Source organism: Neovison vison, chromosome X (assembly GCF_020171115.1).
Source record: "Neovison vison isolate M4711 chromosome X, ASM_NN_V1, whole genome shotgun sequence".
NCBI classification, from domain to species: domain Eukaryota; kingdom Metazoa; phylum Chordata; class Mammalia; order Carnivora; family Mustelidae; genus Neogale; species Neogale vison.
In genome coordinates this window covers 94,885,880-94,904,107 of record NC_058105.1, presented here as the reverse complement: position 1 = coordinate 94,904,107, position 18,228 = coordinate 94,885,880, and the positions used below count along the sequence as shown (strand labels likewise).

At 41.8% G+C, this 18,228-nt stretch overlaps 1 protein-coding gene and 1 pseudogene across 13 annotated transcripts in view; both read right to left on the bottom strand.

Moving 5' to 3' along the window:
- The window catches only part of CASK (calcium/calmodulin dependent serine protein kinase), a 350,383-nt gene extending 336,597 nt beyond the window's left edge, over positions 1 to 13,786 (bottom strand). For all 13 annotated transcript variants that reach the window (XM_044235607.1, XM_044235608.1, XM_044235613.1 and 10 more), the window contains exon 1: positions 13,521 to 13,786. In XM_044235607.1, the coding sequence (XP_044091542.1) occupies positions 13,521 to 13,579 (59 nt within the window). In that variant the 5' untranslated portion in view covers positions 13,580 to 13,786. The remainder of the gene's footprint in view (positions 1 to 13,520) is intronic.
- Positions 9,952 to 10,047, bottom strand: LOC122897840 (annotated as a pseudogene).
- Positions 13,787 to 18,228: the final 4,442 nt, after the last annotated feature.

Here is an 18,228-nt window from a genome sequence, read left to right as displayed (position 1 = left end):
AAAAAATCCTTAAAATACTATTTTTCTTGGTAAGTTCTAAGCCACATTTATCAAATCCAACTTTTATATGTCTTTTCAGGACTATGTCTATGAATGTGTCTTCATGAGGAAAAACCTCATTCTAGTAACATCTTCAAGTCTATATTCACATTCATGGGCCTAGTTCTGAAGCCACTCCCACAAGTCTAACCAATAAGCCTGAACTTTAATCAGATGGCAATTTTAAGCATCGACCTTTAGTGTGAGTGGGTCATAGATTATGGAAGTATGGTGATCCTTTCCAGCAGTACAACAGAAATACTTGGCAATGGGAGAAATACTATTAATGGAGATAATCCAAAAAGTAGAGCAGCAAGCCTAGAATCTCCCTCTCTAGATACCCAGGCTCTTTCTGCAGTGATAATAATGAAAATGTATTCATTTGAATAGATATTTACACAAATCAGTTTCACCTCCATTATAAGAGGTAAATGTTTTTTAAAAAGAAGGGAAGAAAGAAGAATAACCCATAGTGCATATGGTCAGTAGAGGTTTTTTCCATTCCTATTAGCACTCTTTTAAAAGTTTTATGTAAGTTGATTATAATGTGAGATAATTACATTCTCACTCTAACCTGTGATCCGAATACTCCAGTAACAATTTTTTTTAATTTATATGAAACATAATTAAAGAAAGTTCTCAGTGAAAACACCTTCTTGTTTGTTTTACAAGTACCTAATTATTTTACAAGTGACTAAATTAAAGAAAAAAATATTTATTAAAAAGATCATTTCAAATTCAATGCCATATATTACTGCCAGGACAGATATCCAGTTAAGATGTTATTAAACCTAAGACGATCAGTAAATATTCTATATAAATAAAAGTAGACCATTCTGCTTTTGAGATAATGGCTCAGATGGAAGTCAACAAAAACTTCAAACCTAAAAAAGTGCAATATAAATAGTACTGTTCATGGATTATAAGAGGAAAGGGTGCCTTCTCCTGTCCTCTGAAGCCAACCTAGAGAAGTATTTTCATCAAAGTAAGTGATCTAAACATATTCCAACATGATCATTCTTCCGCCTGACAATGTAATGTGACCTTGTGGATGAAATGTCGCTCTGTAAGTTTAGGGAATTTAGAGTCAGTGGCCAACTGTGTCAGAGACTGCCAACTTTAGGATCGTCCTACCTCATTTTGCTCACTGTTAGAATGTGGACACTGCTGCCATAATAAAATGTGGGGAAGTTACATAAAAGAACACTATAATATTCACAAATCCTTCATATGGCTATTTCCTAAATATATATTCTGAGATTTTCCTTGTCTCCTTTCTAAAATTTCACAATTTGAACAATTAATTCACCTGTCAAATGCCCAAATGCAAAGACAAAAGCTGTGATACAAAATTCCCTCTCTTAACAGTCTTTGGAGCTTTTCACAACACTGCAAAATTACAATCTGGAACAGTCTTGCAAACAAATTACAAAAAGCTCTAAGCACAAAGAATACTATCTTTCTGATGTACCTAAGAGGCAATGACAGGTTTTTTAAAAATGATTTTTATTTATTTATTTGACAAAGAGAGAGATCACAAGTAGGCAGAGAGGCAGGCAGAGAAAGAAGAGGAAGCAGGCTCCCCGCTGAGCAGAGAGCCCGGGGCGGGGCTCGATCCCAGGATCCTGAGATCAGGACCTGAACTGAAGGTAGAGGCTTTAACCCACTGAGCCACCCAGGTGCCCCGCAATGACAGTTTTTTAAAGCCACAAAGCACTCTACGTATTGTAGGTCTATTACCACAATATATATTGAGTAAAATGAATTTCAAACACAAAATAGAACCTGAAAAGGTTTTGTTTACAACACACATGCACGCACGCATGCTCACACCCTAATTAAACAGTGATTCTATCAGGGGCTCTTTGAGAAGTCATAAAATATACATAGATGGCACATCACAACTCTCAAATTAGGGATGGAGATTTAGCCAGTGATTTTCCCCCTAACTTTATTAAAGCTAGTATTTTAAATAATCTTTCATATCTGAAAATTTTTAGTACATTCTCATTTCTATTTTCATCCACTCTACAGGCAATAGGCAAGCATGAAAGAAAGAATTTCTTTTAGGAACTCTATATTTATATTGCTTCTGGTGAAACAATCTTAAAAGAATTTTGATGGGTTTTTTTTCCCTTCCGAGGATTGAAAAAAAAATCCAAAAGCAGTAAAAAAAATTGTAATAAAAACAAATTTAAAACCCACAAAAAACTAAATGTATAGCATTTCCCCATGTAACAGTGAAAACAGTTCAGTGAACCAGCTTCCATGTATACATTTTTTCAGAAATAACCTGCTCATTATGGGGCTATTCAGACCACTGACAGAATATCCCAATCTTGATTGTAAATAAGAAAAGGAACTGGATAGTAAGCTCCAGTTTCATTTTTAATCTACAACAGGATCAGCCAAATCTAACCACCTATTTTTATAAATAAAGTTTTATTGGAACACAGCCACACTCATTTGTTTTCATATGGTTGTCTTCACGCTACAATGGTAGAGTTGAGTAGCTGTGACATCTGCTGTAGGGCTCACAAAGCCCAAAATATTTACAATCTAGTAGTTTACAGATAGCTTGCCAACCCTTGGTCTACAACATCTAAAATTGATGGAAATCAGTATAAATAGGTCTGTGAGATAAAAGGTTAACCAATAACCCATAAAATTTACTTTTATTTATGTTACAGTGTATTGAACAGACTCTACCAGCAAACTCTGATAGTGCTCACCTGATTAAAAAGCATTTTAACCCTCATACACTGCTGGTGGGAATGTAAAATGATGCAACAGCTTTGGGAAATAGTCTGGCAGTGCCTCAAAATGTTAAGCACAGAGTTAGCATTTGACCCAGCAATTCTACTCCTACATATATACCCAAGAGAAATAAAAATATATGCCCACACAAAAACTTGTAGGTCAATATCCACAGCAGGATTATTTATGATAGCCAATGGATAAAAAGCACCCAAATGGCCCATCAGTTGATGAATGGATCAACAAAATTGGTATATCCACACGATGGAGTATTACTGGGTCTTAAAGATGAAACACTGATACATCGACAACATGGATGAACTTTGAAAACATTATGCTCAAAGAAGTAGTCACAAAAAGACCACATGTGGTATGATTCCATTTACATGCAATGTCCAGAACAGGCACATCTGTAGAGCTAGAAAGTAGACCAGTTGTTACTTAGGGGTAGGGAAAGATGGGGTTGGGAGCTAACGTATACTGGGTTTCTTTTGCGGGTGATAAAAATGTTTGGAAATTTCTCATGGTGATGGTTTCACAACTCTGTGAATATACTAAATCCCAATAAAATGTACACTTTACATTGGTGAATTGTATGGTATGTGAATTACATCTCAATAAAGCTGGTACCAAAAAAAAACGTGTTCTATGAACCTGCTGAAACATCTAAAATCAGAATGGTAGAGTCTTATATTTAGGACTAGCCTTTAAAAGACAACCAGTCTCTGGTATACTAAATGACAAGCAGTAAAACAGTACTGAAGAGCAAGTGCTTAGATGGGTCATAAATACCCAGGTATGAATCCCCATGTTGCCGCTTATTACTATTGACACTTTGCCCAGGGCAAGTTACTGATCACCCTCTTGCTTAGTTTCCTTATCGGTTAAAGGGGAAAGGATGATTGCCTCAAAGGGAAGGCTGGTAGCTAAGGTTAAATTAGAAAAATATAAACAATTTAACACTGTGTCCAGCATATAATACTAATATAACACTCAAGCCATGAAATTCAAGAACCAAAAAAAGAGAGAAAAATTCCTACTGTTATCCCTAAAACATTTAATTTTATGCTTATTGTTCAAATTTCTTATGTAGGTTGTCTGTGTCATTAAACTAAAATAGGAGCTGTGAACCCAAAATTGCTCAAAAAAATAAAGTTCATTATTTTAAAAAATAAGATAAACATTTTTAAAATTTCATAAGAGTTCTTTAATTTTCCTGACCTGTATTCCTCTACTCTGTTTTCTTAATGAGGAAACAGGCATAAAAAGATGACATGAGTTACCCAAGAAGAAGACTAAAAAATCATTCAAGCCTGACCTCCTCTGTAAAAAATTCCCCAACTTCCTTTTATGGCTAGGTGGTCACAGTCTCTGGATTGCTCATTTAACACTCACTCTTTCAACAACTGAATACTTACTTACTGTGTGTCAGTTGTGCGGAGGATACTAGCTGAACATGTCAGATGCAACCCTGGCTTTAACAGGACTTAATGTCTAGTTAGTTGAGATCTGAGCCACTTTTCAACTTCTCCCATTGACAGAGAGCTCCTTGAGGCCAGAGAACTCAAGCATTTGGTGAGTAATAGGGCACCTGGCTGATTCAGTCAGTGGAGCACATAACACTTGATCTCAGGGTCATGAGCTTCAGCCCAATGTTGGCAGTAGAGTTCATTTAAAAAGAAATTTAAAACATAAAAAAATTGATAATGGCAATTAAAATCACAACAACTATCTTTAGTCATTTTACACAGATCACATTATTCAATCCTCACAACAATCCTGCAAGGCGTATAGTATCACCTTCATTTTGCAGGTAAAGAAACTGAGACTCAGAGAGGTTAACTAACTTGGCTAGGGCCACACAGCTAGAAATGCACTCATAAATGAACAAATGAAGGAACTGTTAACACCACTAACAATTTTACCCATGTGATAGGAAAGAATGTTCATTTCACCATATTATTTATGTAATAGAGCCTGTGTTTAGCATTGAGAAAGTGCACATTTGGAAATTGTTGAAACTTATCTACATAGCTGCCAAAAGTAATTTGAGTATCTCAGAGACATTCTAGAAATAAAAAATACTTATGCTGCACTTTACAATCACTAATCCATGCAAATAGCTTGTGAAGTGGCCATCATTCTTTCTATAAATAAGAAGAAAATGGCCACACTGTGCCCAAAGGCTACCAGATCTGATCTTAGGGGGCTGCCTCATAAGATATAAAACAATGTCAATCCATATGTTTGGGGGGTAAAGTACATACCAAGGGTAAGCAGAAAGGCTGAAAATCTATGATGTTTCCTAAAAATACAAATTAAATTCCATAAAATAGCAGCAGTATAATGGTAATCTGCATGTCCTAGCAGGGCTAGAGACCTCATAATTGCATTAATAACATCAAGAGTATTTTAACAAAACATTAGAATCTGCATATAGCTAGGCAGTTATACTTCCACTTTAGATTTAAATACACCAAGATATTCTAAACTCAGGGTTACAATTAAAAAGCCTGAAATACAGACTCGACATAGTAGAGTTTGGATATTATTAAACTACACTGAGACAGACAGAAAGAGAACACAGTCATCATTCCAAACTAAGTGATTCAAATATTCAAAACAATGGTAACAAAGCAAAAAAAATATGTGTATTAAAAGAAATAAGATGGGCGCCTGGGTGGCTCAGTCAATTAAGCATCTGCCTTTGGCTCAGGTCATGATCCCAGGGTCCTGGATTGAGCCCTGTGTTGGGCTCCCTGCTCGGTGGGAAGCCTGCTTCTCCCTCTCCCACTCCCCCTGCTTGTGTTCCCTCTCTTGCTGTGTCTCTCTGTCAAATAAATAAATAACATCTTTTAAAAAAATAATAAAGAAATAAGATTGGAAAAAATAACGTGCAACAGTTCAGTGATAGAACACAGGTGTTAAAATGAAATAATGTACACTTACCAAAAAATTGGCTTAAGTGCAATAAAGTAATCGTTTCTTATTGTGAATGGGTATGGCACAACTACAAAAAGCCAATGAACAAATTTAGTTGCACAGTGGGAGGTAGAGGGACATTAACTACACTCATCCAATGGGGACCCAAAACCTTGAGACAAGGAAGGCTGCAGTTCCCTGTGGGGAAGGGATTTTAAAAAATAAGAATGCTTGGACTAATATCAAGAACATAGAGTAAATGTAAAGTATATAAAATTTACCACGTCATTTCATTGAAGGCTTCCATTTAATTGAAAGTTATGAACCAAGCTGAGGAATGAAAAATACCTAATCTTAGGAAAACCAAATGGTTTTACCTAAAAGCCAGCCATCAGAATCTACAAAACACAATCATAACAAAAAAGAAATCAGCTTCTTTTTTTTTACCCTAAATATGCTGCTGTTGAGGTGGAGTCACAGAGAAATAGCGTATTACCAACATGCACAGAACCTTGCTTTTCAGTCACAACATGAATTGATATTTAACATTATATTTATTTTGATAGATGCTTTAAATTGCCTCTATACTATAAACAAGCCTCTTTTTTTGATAGTCCATCACAGTGTGCTGGCATTTTACATTATTGATCCTCCCTACTTTAAAACTTCTGTGAAATCCAGCTATTCTGACTCTACTAGCTCTGTAAGTTACACAGCAAACCACATCTCTCCAGCTCAGTCACCTGTCAAGAACTCATTCACTCAGTTTTACTTTCCAAACCTTCACTGTCATTCCAGAACTCTCACCCAAACTCCAGTTCAGCATTTCCAATGATGTCTGTCTACTTACAAATGGCTTGCACTCAACTCAAAGCTGCAATAATCAATCTATACCATGGAATACTGGGCAGCAGTTTAAGAAGAGACAAAGTTCAACAGAGATGTAGATGGATATGGAAAGGTCATCAGAGACAGTGTTTGTCAATGGAAAATTAATATTTCAGCATAGTGTACAAATATGATCCCATTCTGTTTTTTAAACAAAGACCTTCCAGAAAGATGTACAAGAACTGGACAATGGTAACCTCTGGAGAATGGGGCTACGGACGGTGGGAGAATGGAGAGAGGGGCACATATCCCTCTGTACATTCTAGAATTTAAAATTAATTTTATAATTTATTTTACAAAGACGAGTCAATTTACGAAGAGAAAGTAATAGAAAATTATTGACTCTCAACATTGCAAATACATATTAACTTCCTTTAAATCAAACAAGCTTCAGAAATGAAATCTTCCTGGTGTGGATGAAGGGAGACTCTCCCTTTACTGACTCTGGCTCCATAATGGCCAGAAGGATGATTACATTGGACTCAGTTCAAAGAGGAATACCCAGACAGAGGGTGGCCCCAGCAGAGAAAGAAGAGAGCGGGTCCTGTCACACCTTGAACCCTGGAGCATGAATTCAGAGCTGTATCTGGTGGTTTTAGAATCTGCACTGTCAGTTGCCAACTAAAAAATAAAACCCCAAATGCGAGAGCTGCACCGGCCATCAGCTTGTTGGTGGGGCTCAGGGACCTGTTCAGTAACTCACTCACTCGCCTACTTAGGTGTGCCGTGCTGGCCCCCAGCTGACAAGCTCATAGCTCCGCAGCTGCAGTTCCACACGTGGTTTTCAGAGTCAGGGAGAGCAACTGCAGGATTTGTAGCACAGGATATAGGAGCAACGACCCAGTGGAAACCACTCCACCCTACTCGCAACAAACACCCATCTCCCACACCTCATCATGTCTGGTTTGGCAAGTTAGGAGTCATTAATCAACGATGCTGTTTGTTGGGGCAGGGGAAAGGAAAAGAAAAACCTGGAGAGTAAAAGGTGTAGAGAAAGTTCCAAAACAAATTGTATTTTGGATGAATGGACAAGAGTCTATATTTCCACTGCTAAAGAATGCAGAGGCTTATCAGTTTAGTAACAAACGCGGCTATCTCATTAACAAGAAAGACAAAAAGAAAAATGGGTGAAACAATGAAGGTAGTATGGAACCTCCAATGAAGGAGTGAAAAATAGAACTAGAGCGTCAAACAATTAAAAATTGTAAATAAACTCTGAAAATGAAGGCATGGGCCTCGCTTTAAAGAAACCCGATGTAGCATATTTAACTACCGCAATTGGCAGGAAATGAATGAATGGACTTCGGAACCAGTTGCAATTTCATGTGATCTCGGGCAAGTTACCCCTCGCTGAATCGCAGTGTTTTCTGTAAAACAGGTATAATCAGAGGAGATAATATATGTAAAGTGCCTAACATTAGAAGGCATAAATGTCAACTCCCCTTACGAAGTAAGCATTAAATGATAAAAGATTTTTTGTTTTTACCTTTAAACAATCTTATGTCAAAGTTCTTTTAAACAGTGCTTCTGGCAAATTTAAAATGTGAAAATGTTTTTAAAAATGCAGTAATTCAAGAACAGTCTCAAAAAGGAAGGCATACTTGCTTCTTTAATATGTTGAGTAGAACTACAACTGGGAACGGTAACAGACTTTTCGATTTAAAGGCAATAACCAGGAACACCATTTAAGGTGCACGAGAGGTAGTTTGCCAGGTGAAATGTTGCAGATTCAACGGAGAAAACAGGGGGGTTGTGAAGTGCACATGTCAAGGACACAGAAGCAGGTCACAGTTGTAGAATGCAAGGGAGTCACAGGAAGTCTTTATAAAGGAGACAGGCAAACGACACTTCAGAAACTCCAAGTCCTAAGGCATTCTGTAAGAAGCAGGCATGAAGAGACTCCGAGAAAGTGCGCACACGCAGGAAAGCTCAATTCCCTCCAAAATGGTCCCAGAAGCCAACTACGTCATCAGGAATCAACACTGCTTACCTACTCCCAAAAAGGCTGGCCACATGCAGGCATCTGCACCATGTGAAACAGGTTTCTCTTCCATGGAACTGCAGCTGATCCCCCTTGGCTTGACCCTTTCTGGGCCACCAGTGGGCTAGCTGGTGACTGTGTTTCTCCTGCCTTGCTACACAACTGTCACTCTGATCAAACACTTCTCTCATAAAACATCTATTCATTTCTAGGAAATTCCTGGTTCCTTTGGGCTCATACTTTTCCAGACACTAAAAACTAATTTGCCTACAATGTCTACATAAAATTTCCAAGAAAGATGTTCCAACATATTATAATGTTGCCCTCTGTGGTACTGGAAATCCAAATCAGTGGGCCAATCAATATATGTGCAAGCCATGGTAATTAGCAAAAAGAGTAAAGCTGAATTTTTGTCATGTTAAATTACATATTTTACCAATGATTAATCCCATGTTTGTATAAAGGCTGCATTTAATTCAATTCTCTGGTAAATGGTGTTACTGGAATTGCAAGTGTGGACGTGAAGTATATAAGCAAAATAACCACACTCTTTTAATAGAGTATATGTATAAACACAATCCATACTGAACTGATAAATCTCTTAATATTAAATTAAGTTGTTGTAGTGGACAGCCACAGTTATTGAAGCAATCCTCGTTCTGTGCTGTTCCAAACATCAGTCACCGTGTTAGCATTAGATGAGCATCATAAATCAATGCGAATCTTAAAGGACCCAAGAAATCAAAGCCAAACACAGGCTGAAACAAAATTCTGACACAACAGGGCTCAGAGACACAGCACAGAGGAGATAAAATCCACATTTTGGTCTCCTGGCTTCAATACCACCCAAAAAGCACTTCTTCTACTTTTCAAATCCTGTAAGCCTCTGAAAACCCAGTCCCAAAATATTACATACATTACCTAAGTTTTAAACCAATGACTCAATCGTAGCTGCACATTAGAATTACTTAGAGAGCTTTCAAAAAATGCCAGTGTCCAGGACCCACTCCCAGAGATTCTGATTTTATTGCGCTGACACAGGGCCCTGGCATTGATCTTTTTTAAAAGCTCCCCTGGTGATTCTGATATGCAGCCAGGTGGAGATCCATTGCTTCAGACTAATACAGCCTTTTGGGATAGTAATTGCTCTGAGGTTGATAAACATGCTTTTTGCCTTTTAATGAGATTTTATTAAAACTACTCAATTCATCCCATAGCTAATGAGCAACGTCGCAGGCCCTGAGTTAAGTTAACGGAGAAAGATATATATGTTCCCTGTCCTCAAGAAGCTCCCTGTTCACTAGGCAGAGAGACTCATGAATAAGAAACCGTAATTAAATATGGTAAGTACTCTCAAAGTACAAGCAAATTCAGCAAGCCTCACAAACTTGCATGTCATCCTTGAGCAGGGGTCATGCTGCATCATTCCAAGTTTAGTATACATCCTACCAAAGCAGGAAAGTCAGAAGTTACAGGTTACTAAGAATCCTAAATACCAGGGCAAATATTCAGCTCATGCAAGATGAAAACGGTGTGCCTTTTGCTATTCTCATTCACAGAAACTCCTGTACCATGAAGGTAGGCATTTCTATGTTTTAATTTGGATGAATCATCTTAAAATTGCCTTCATGTAATATTACTGACTGTACACTTACCTCTAAAGCTATACACTTGCAAAAGATACAGTAAATGATCATGGCATAAAAATGAGCCAATTTCCTGCATTTGCATAAAATCTTTCTTTCCCACTAATTGCTACATTTGCAAGGACGAGAAGTTTTGGGACTAGGATAAGGTCCCATCATTGGAGATTTGTTTCAGTCACTTGAAAGACGTTACACAGGAAAACGTTATGGAAACAACGGGCATTCAAAGGATCTTTTGTAAGACTTTCAAAAATAAGAAACGCGGGGAAAGAGTTTAATTTTTTTAAAACAAGAAATGGCATCCTTTCAATATTCCTAACGAATCAGGCACATGATTCCCTCGCAGACAGTGGATGAGTGAATGAGCTGATACGCAGTGAGGTAGGGGAGTGAATGGGTGGTCAATAGATCTTGAAAATTGAAATCTGTCTTAAAGTACCTCAGTGGAAATTTAAACCTATTAACACCTAAGGGTCAAAAACAATTTGTGATGCTAATGTGGTATACAAGAAAATCACAATTCTAGAGAACTTGGATAGAAATCAACAAAAGGGTTTCCAGTACAAGTGAACATCTTCAAGGCCTTTCTGTTTAAAGCTCGAGTTGAACAAATGCTAAGTTAAAATGTATGCTGTCAAGGTCCCTGCAAGAAAATCTCAAGTGAATTTCAATTTCCAGATCAATATATGCTGAGACAATTTACGGGAGAAACCTTCAACCTTTACACAGGGTGAGGAACACTATCATTACATTCTTTACCACGAAGGCTACCTTGAATTCATTATTTCACGAAATGACACATTATAAATGGCACTGACCAAGTCAGATTTTGTAGGGTATGAAAGAGATTTCACATTCACAATAGTTAAGGGAGCCATAGGGTACCTATCACCTCTGAATCAGCCTGCTCTCCCTCCTTATGCAGCTCTGAAGCAACAGAAAAGATGAATTTAGTTCTACCAGAGGTGTTTCCTGAAAACATTCTATCAATTACAAGCCAGCAGAATACTGATTGTGCTCATGTGATGCCGACCACTTTGTTCTGATATCCAAAGAGATCATGTCATCACTCTTTAAGACCTTAAGAAATCGGAACTGGTTACTAACATTGATCCAAAGATGGCTATATTCCGTCATCACGATATAATTAACATTTTAATTTCACATTTTCCAATTATGACTTTGCTGGCTCATTTAAAGCAAATATAACTAAGACACAACAAATATCATTCACCCACACACACGATCATTTGGGAGCTTTTGGAAAACCCTAATTTACCTTTACCGGGTGCTAAGAATGAAGAAACCAAGGAGATTTTTTTTTAAAACATGTATGTCTCTACAGAACAGTGCTTGCTATCCACATATGGCTGTGGAGCACTTGAAATGTGGCTAGTCCAACTGAGAAACTGAATTTTCAATTTTATTTAATTTTATTTCATCAAAATTTAAATTTAGAAAGAGATATCAATTAGGTTATTAGAAAACTTTTAGATATGTTTGGGGAAACTTGGGTATGTGAAGCTACTTTTGCAAATGCAAATGTTATGAAACCTAAATACAGATCAAGTATTTCTGATGAAAATTTAGCTTAGTGTCAGAATTAAGATGTGCTGTAAGTGTAGAATACACACCGGATTTCAAAGACTGAATACAAAAGAAAGGATGTAAAATATCTCATGAATAATTTCTGCCCTGATTATGTGTTGAAATAATAATAGTTTGGATCTAGTGGGTTAAATAAAATACTTTATTAAAATTGATTGCACCTATTTGCTTCTGATTTTTTTAATGTGGCCATTACAAAATTTGCATATGTAAGATTTTTGTATAGAAAATTACATATACATCTTGCATTCTGTATCTTTGGAAAGCACTACTCTAGAGCACTTCCAAAAGCACTTTGCAGGGCACACTGGATATCCTTCCTCTAGTAGACAAGCTGGTCATGTAACAATAGGGGCAAGGAGTAACATGTCCTTGTATCAGTTGGGTCTGAGGAAAGTGTGTAGCAAGCTCTACCCATAATTTCACCATGAGAGGCAACATGGTAATACCTCAACACAGAAGAAAAAAAATGAGTTATCAGCACTTAAACAAATTGAAATCCAGTACAGCAGACAACTTAAAAGGGATACAGCCAACTGCTCTAAGGTCTTGGTTTCATTTCCCAACTGCAGACCTTAAAATAGACAATAAAGCACGGCTTCCAAAAAGAGGTAAAATATTTCAATGGTAGCTACCTAGCGATCCTTAATAAAGCAGCAAAAATTGCTCTTAAATCTTATCTCCTGAACTTCTAAAGGCACAGCTAGCTGTGCCTAGCTGAACTAGGAAATCAACTTCGGATCGCCAGCCTTTTCCTTCACAAGCAAATTAGCAGGATTGTGCACTTGGAATACTGTTTGACAAGAATGAAAAGGAAACTATTCAAAACAGATTTAAGGAATGGACAATTAGATGAGGAACTGCAGATTTAATTCTCAATCAGCACTGTGATTAATCTGATTCCCTGCTTTTCCCTAGTGTAATTACACAACACAGATGAAAGGATGAGCATTTGGACTGTCAGTTCTATATTCTAGACCAGCCCGGTGACTCAAAGCAGACGGCTCCACCACCATCCCAACAACAGTCGAGGGAAGCCTTGAACACTGATTTAACAGTCATTGCATAACGAGGCATTAAAAATTCGGATACCCCCAACTCTTTCCACGCTGGTCTACACCAGGTGAGCAATTTGCTGAAACTGAACGCACCCCGTCTGAAAATGACCCCCTCCAATCCGGGCACGGGGTGAACACAAAGGCATCTCTCTAATATCCTGCACAATAGACACACACCCCACAATTAAAAACCCTGGACGTTCTCTCGCTATCGCTCCATGCAGGCAAAGGAAATGCAAGCTGCTCTTTTCGTTAATGGTCTGTGGTACACACAAGGTAACAATAACCCCAACTGTTCCCAGGAAGCAACTATAAAATCGGGTCTGCCACGTCCCTGTGCAACCGTCAGATAAAATGCAGACAGCGGATTTCGGCCGGCCCCACGCCTCGTGGGGTGGCGGACCTCGGCTCGGTGGCTTCCACGGATCGCTGAGAACCCCCCGGACCCCCGCCCAGCAGGAGGTCCAGGTACACGTCTATAAATACGCCCGGGCGAGGACGAGGGAGGCGGAGGGGAAGGGAGGGCAGGGGGCAGGCCCGGAGCGGGTGCCGGTGCGGGAGGACCCGGGCATCACTGAAATGCATTTTTCCACACTCCCGCTCCCTCGCGTGGGAACTCACTTGCCGATCACCTCGCAGAGCTCGTACACATCTTCGAACAGCACGTCGTCGTCGGCCATGGTCCGGAGGGGACAGCGGCCGCAGCGTGGAGGGCTCCGAAAACGGGGGTGGGGGCGCCAAAGAGCTCAGTGACCGGCCCCTGGCTCGCCTCTTCCCCTCAGGACCCGCGAGTCCTCGGTGCTGAGGACGCTCGAGTGGGGCTGCGAGGCCCGGAGACTGCGGCGCCTTCCTCTGCGGGCGACCGCCCCGGCGCGGGCGGCGGGGCCGGGGCGCAGGAGCGAGGGCGGCCCGGGCCCGGCGCCGCCCGCCCGCCCGCTGCTCCTCGCGCTGCTCGGGCCGCGCTGCCCGGCGTGCGGATCCTCGGGGACCGCGCGGGGCCGCGCTCTCCGCTCGTCAGCCCGCGCGGGCCGCGAGGCCGCGACCGCTCCCTCTGACGAGGCTGGCTCCGGCGCGGCGCGGCGCGGGGCAGCTCAGGCTACCAGGGGGGCCGCGGCAGGACCATGGAGGGAGGATCGCCGCGGAGGGAGGTGGCGGCGGCAGATCGGCGCTGGGGACCAGGAGGCGGCGGCAGAGACGCTCCCTCCTCCTTCTCCTCCTCCCGCCGCCGCCGCCGCCGCCCGCCTGAGAGTGGGAGGGGGCTTCGCGGGACTGGCTGTCTGTGCGGGCGGGAGTCGCGGCCGCCGCCTTCAACTCCTCCTCCTCCGCCCCAGCCGCGGACCAGCTCCCGAGCCCCGCGCACCCGCCTCGCGCACACACACCCTCCTCCCCCTACGGCCGCGCGGCTTCCAGAACCACAGGCCCCGCCCACTCCAGCCCGTCGGGAGGCGGTGGCCAAGGGACGGGGAACCGGGCTGAGCGGCGCATGCGCGCGCCGCGGGCCACGTCACGGCGAACGGGCGGGCGTCGGGGATCTAGAAAGGGTGCGGGGTGGCGGGGGTTGGGGGGGCTTGGCCCGAGGGGCGCGCGGGCGGCAGCTTCTTAGGCGGGGGCCGGTTGGGTCGTCCACTCCGCGACCGAGCTGCGGAAGGGGTCCTGGGACAAAAGGTCCACGACCGAACGCACGTTCTTGGCTCTCTGCGGCGAGAGGCTCTAACCCCGGCCGCTCCCCTCTCTTCTTTTGTAACCGCAGGAAGCCTTGCCCGGTTTTTGCTCGGGAAAGAGGCTGGGAAAGGGTCCTAATGAATGGGAAAAGCAAGAAGAGAGGTGGTAGACGCTGTCATTCCAGACCGTGCTCGGCGGCGGATGCTTTTAGAGACACTCTGCGTTCCTTATTTCAAATGAGGGCTGGGGAATGGGGGTCGTCCACCTACAAGAAGAACCAGGCAAAAACTGGCCAGGAAGGTATGCAACAATAAGTGACAATTCATAGACATCTTCTCCCGCATTCTGCCCCAAACTCAACAAATTGCTATCCAGCACTTGCCCTCAATAGAGACAGCCTATAGAGCGGTCAGGAAGGCAGGGACAGAGTTTTAAGCCCCTTTGTATGTTGCCTCCCCCGACCGCCAAATTTCACTGCCTACCCTGCTCCCCGAAGTCCCTATAAATGTTAGACATGTCAGGATAAAAATGCAACTAGAGGGAGTGGATGCACAGGGTCAGCCAGGGAGTGGGGTTCTGGGTGTTGCCGCTGTGCTAGGTTGTATTCAATATGAAGATTTCTGTTCAACTGAGCATGTGCAGAATGAGCCAACGCCATCAGACAGGTATATGCCTCAGTTAAGGACCAATAAAAAAAGTCTTTGTTCCTCCGCACAGCAGAAGTGCCCAATTAGTTCATAAGTCAGCTACTAGAAATCATCTGGTAAAATTCTCAGTGCGGTAATTAAAAAAAAAAAAAAAAAGAGCTAGTATTTACCAAAGTGGGGGGGGGAGTGGAAACAGCCTATTTTCTCAGAAACGTTTCGTGCAAACCGCTCGACCACTCCCTCAAGAGACTGAGAGATTTACCAGTGTTAAGGATTTGAGTACTAAACATTTTTTACAATGCAAATCAGAGGGAAAATGTAATTGTATGAGGTCTTCCTCCTTTCCCCAAGAGCTAGTGCATTCTTTAGACAAGGGAGATTTCGAGCCTGAGAAACATTGCCTCCATTAAGGGTGCAGCAGTTCCAAGTCACTGTCACCCTAAGTTGTTATGTCCACCTGGTGCACAGGGACTCTCACAAGTCACTTTGTCAGCTTCGCTTCCCCTCCCCACCCCAAGTCTGAGTGATGCCAAGACTTATCAGCTTCATTTTGGGGCTTGTTATCTTCCACAGGGGCTTATATTCAGAGGTAGAAAAGGACAATTATAAAATTGTGGAGTTGAATTAAAAAATACAATTATAGAGATAGGATTGCAGCCCGCTCATGGAATCACAGCCAGTTTTGATCTGCAAAGAGCCTTAGACATCAGCCACTCTGACTCAATCATTTACAGATGTGGGTAATGTGGTGGTTGCCCTGTCAGGAGCCATTCCACCCCTCCACGGTGGGGATTAGGCTCTGGGTTTGCCTGGGGTTTCAACCACCTCACCTGGAGAGGTGGGTCCTGATTTCATTAAAATAATAAATGCAACCCTCTTGCCACAAAGAAAGACCTAACCTAATCAGCTCCTGGCATTCGGTGCTCACTGACCTCGAGTGGTTCAAAGTCTCCCAATCAGCACAAAGTTCAGGACTTCACCCTCCCTCACCCATGATCTCTCTTTCTCCCCACCCCAGTCCCCAACCAGCACATTGGCTTTGAAGGAGAAGGTATGCAGCCTCAGTTGCTGCCATCATCATACATCTGTAACTGCGAGGGTAGTCAGACCTAAGATGAAGGTGGACTTGAGGGCCAGCAGGGTGATGTCCTCAGTGACATTTTCAATCTCTTATTTAGCCAACTCTCTACAGTTTCCGGGCAATGAATTCGCTTATTGTCTATGCCATTTTGAGTTGAGTTTCCTGTTACTTCTAGAGAAAGCATCCTACAAATGGTACAACAAATGAGAAAAATTCAGAGACAAACTTACATCCATATCACGAAACATCTCATCTGAGCCTAGATCTCCCAGTTCTGGCTTGGAATTAAGTCATGTAGAAATTCTCTGTAATGCACATCCCTAAGAACTCGTACATTGTATACATTGTAGCTGGAGGTAGCTCCTCTCTGGTTCTGTAACTAAATGACCAAAGCTCCTGAGTGGCTCAGTCGTTGAGCATCAGACTTTGGCTCAGTTCATCATCTCAGGGTCCCGGGATCGAGCCCCAGGTCCAGCTCCAGGCTGGGCTCCAGATGTTCAGGCTCCAGATCAGGCTCGGCGTCATCAGGAGTCTAGCTCTGTGCTCAGCAGGGAGTCTGCTTCTCTCTCTTTCTCTGCCCCTCCGCCTGCTCTTGTTCTTTCTTTCTCTCTTTCAAAGAAATAAATAAAATCTTTAAAACATAAAATGACCCAAGCTTTTAAAGTTAAATTAGTTAATCCTTCTCCTGGTTTCTTACAAAAATCTAATATTCTTCCAACAAATATGTCAGGTATAAATGGTCAGGTGTCAATAATCTGTTTTAGTTTTCGCGAAGAAGTGTTAAAGCAACTAGGTGCATCAGTTAGGTTGTGTCCACATGTTAATAACGGAATATAATGGCAGTTTAAACAAATGGGGGGCTTATCTTCCTCAGAGAGCCAGAAGTCTGGAGGCGGGTGGTTACTCACACTGGCTCAGCTACTCCACAGTCTCATCAGTGACCAGGTTCTTTCCCTCCACTCTGTGATCCTGGACGTGTCACCCCAGGCTTGTTCTCTGACCATCGCAAGACGGCTACTGCAATTTCCAGCATCCAGCTGCATTCAGGGGCAGGATTCAGAAAGGCAACAAGGGTAGGCAAAGCCATTTTGTTCCCTCTCCCATTTCTCAGTAGGGAAAGAAAATATTGCTTCCCCAAATCACTGGCCAGAACAGTCATACAGCAACTCTTGCCTCCATAGGAAGCTGGTGACATGGGTGTCTGACTTTTCCTGCCTCCTCTTTGGAGGTGGGCAAGGGAGAAGCAGGTGGGGAATGGACTTTGGCAACCAATCAGCAGTATTTCTAATATTACCAATGAAATAATTCTAGATCTTTATCACAACATAGAAATATACCTCAAGTATATGACTGATGGAACCTTACTGAGACGTGTGTGTGTGTGTGTGTGTGTGCGTGTGTATGTGTGTGTGTGTTAACTTTAAAAATTCAGAAATATTTAAAAATCCACAAGGATGGAGTTGGTACTAGAGAAATTTGATTCTCAGATGGCAGTGGAAATCTTCAATGACTTTGAGGCATTGGACTTCCTCCCAGTCACATTAGACATTCTCACGTTGTTGGGCTCCCAGGTAATTTCAACATGAAACAGATATAAAAGGGAGTAACACACTCTAGAGAAATATTAGCATGAGAACAACACAGAGGTCAGGGTGGCATAGGGTTGATTTAGGCAATTTGGGGTTCAGCCTCATCCCGTAGCTATAATTGTTTAAGCAAAAAAAAATTACTGAATTACTGAATAAAACTAAAACTGACACTGTTTCTAAACTGGAATAAAGTGATTGCCTTGTGATACAAGCAGGCCACTCTAAGCTGAGATGAAAGACACCATCAGTGTCTCTGGAAAATCTGCATTTACAAGACTTATACTCTGATATCATACTGTGGATCATTTTTTTTATATTTGTCTTCAATATCATGTTGCAAATCATGTGTT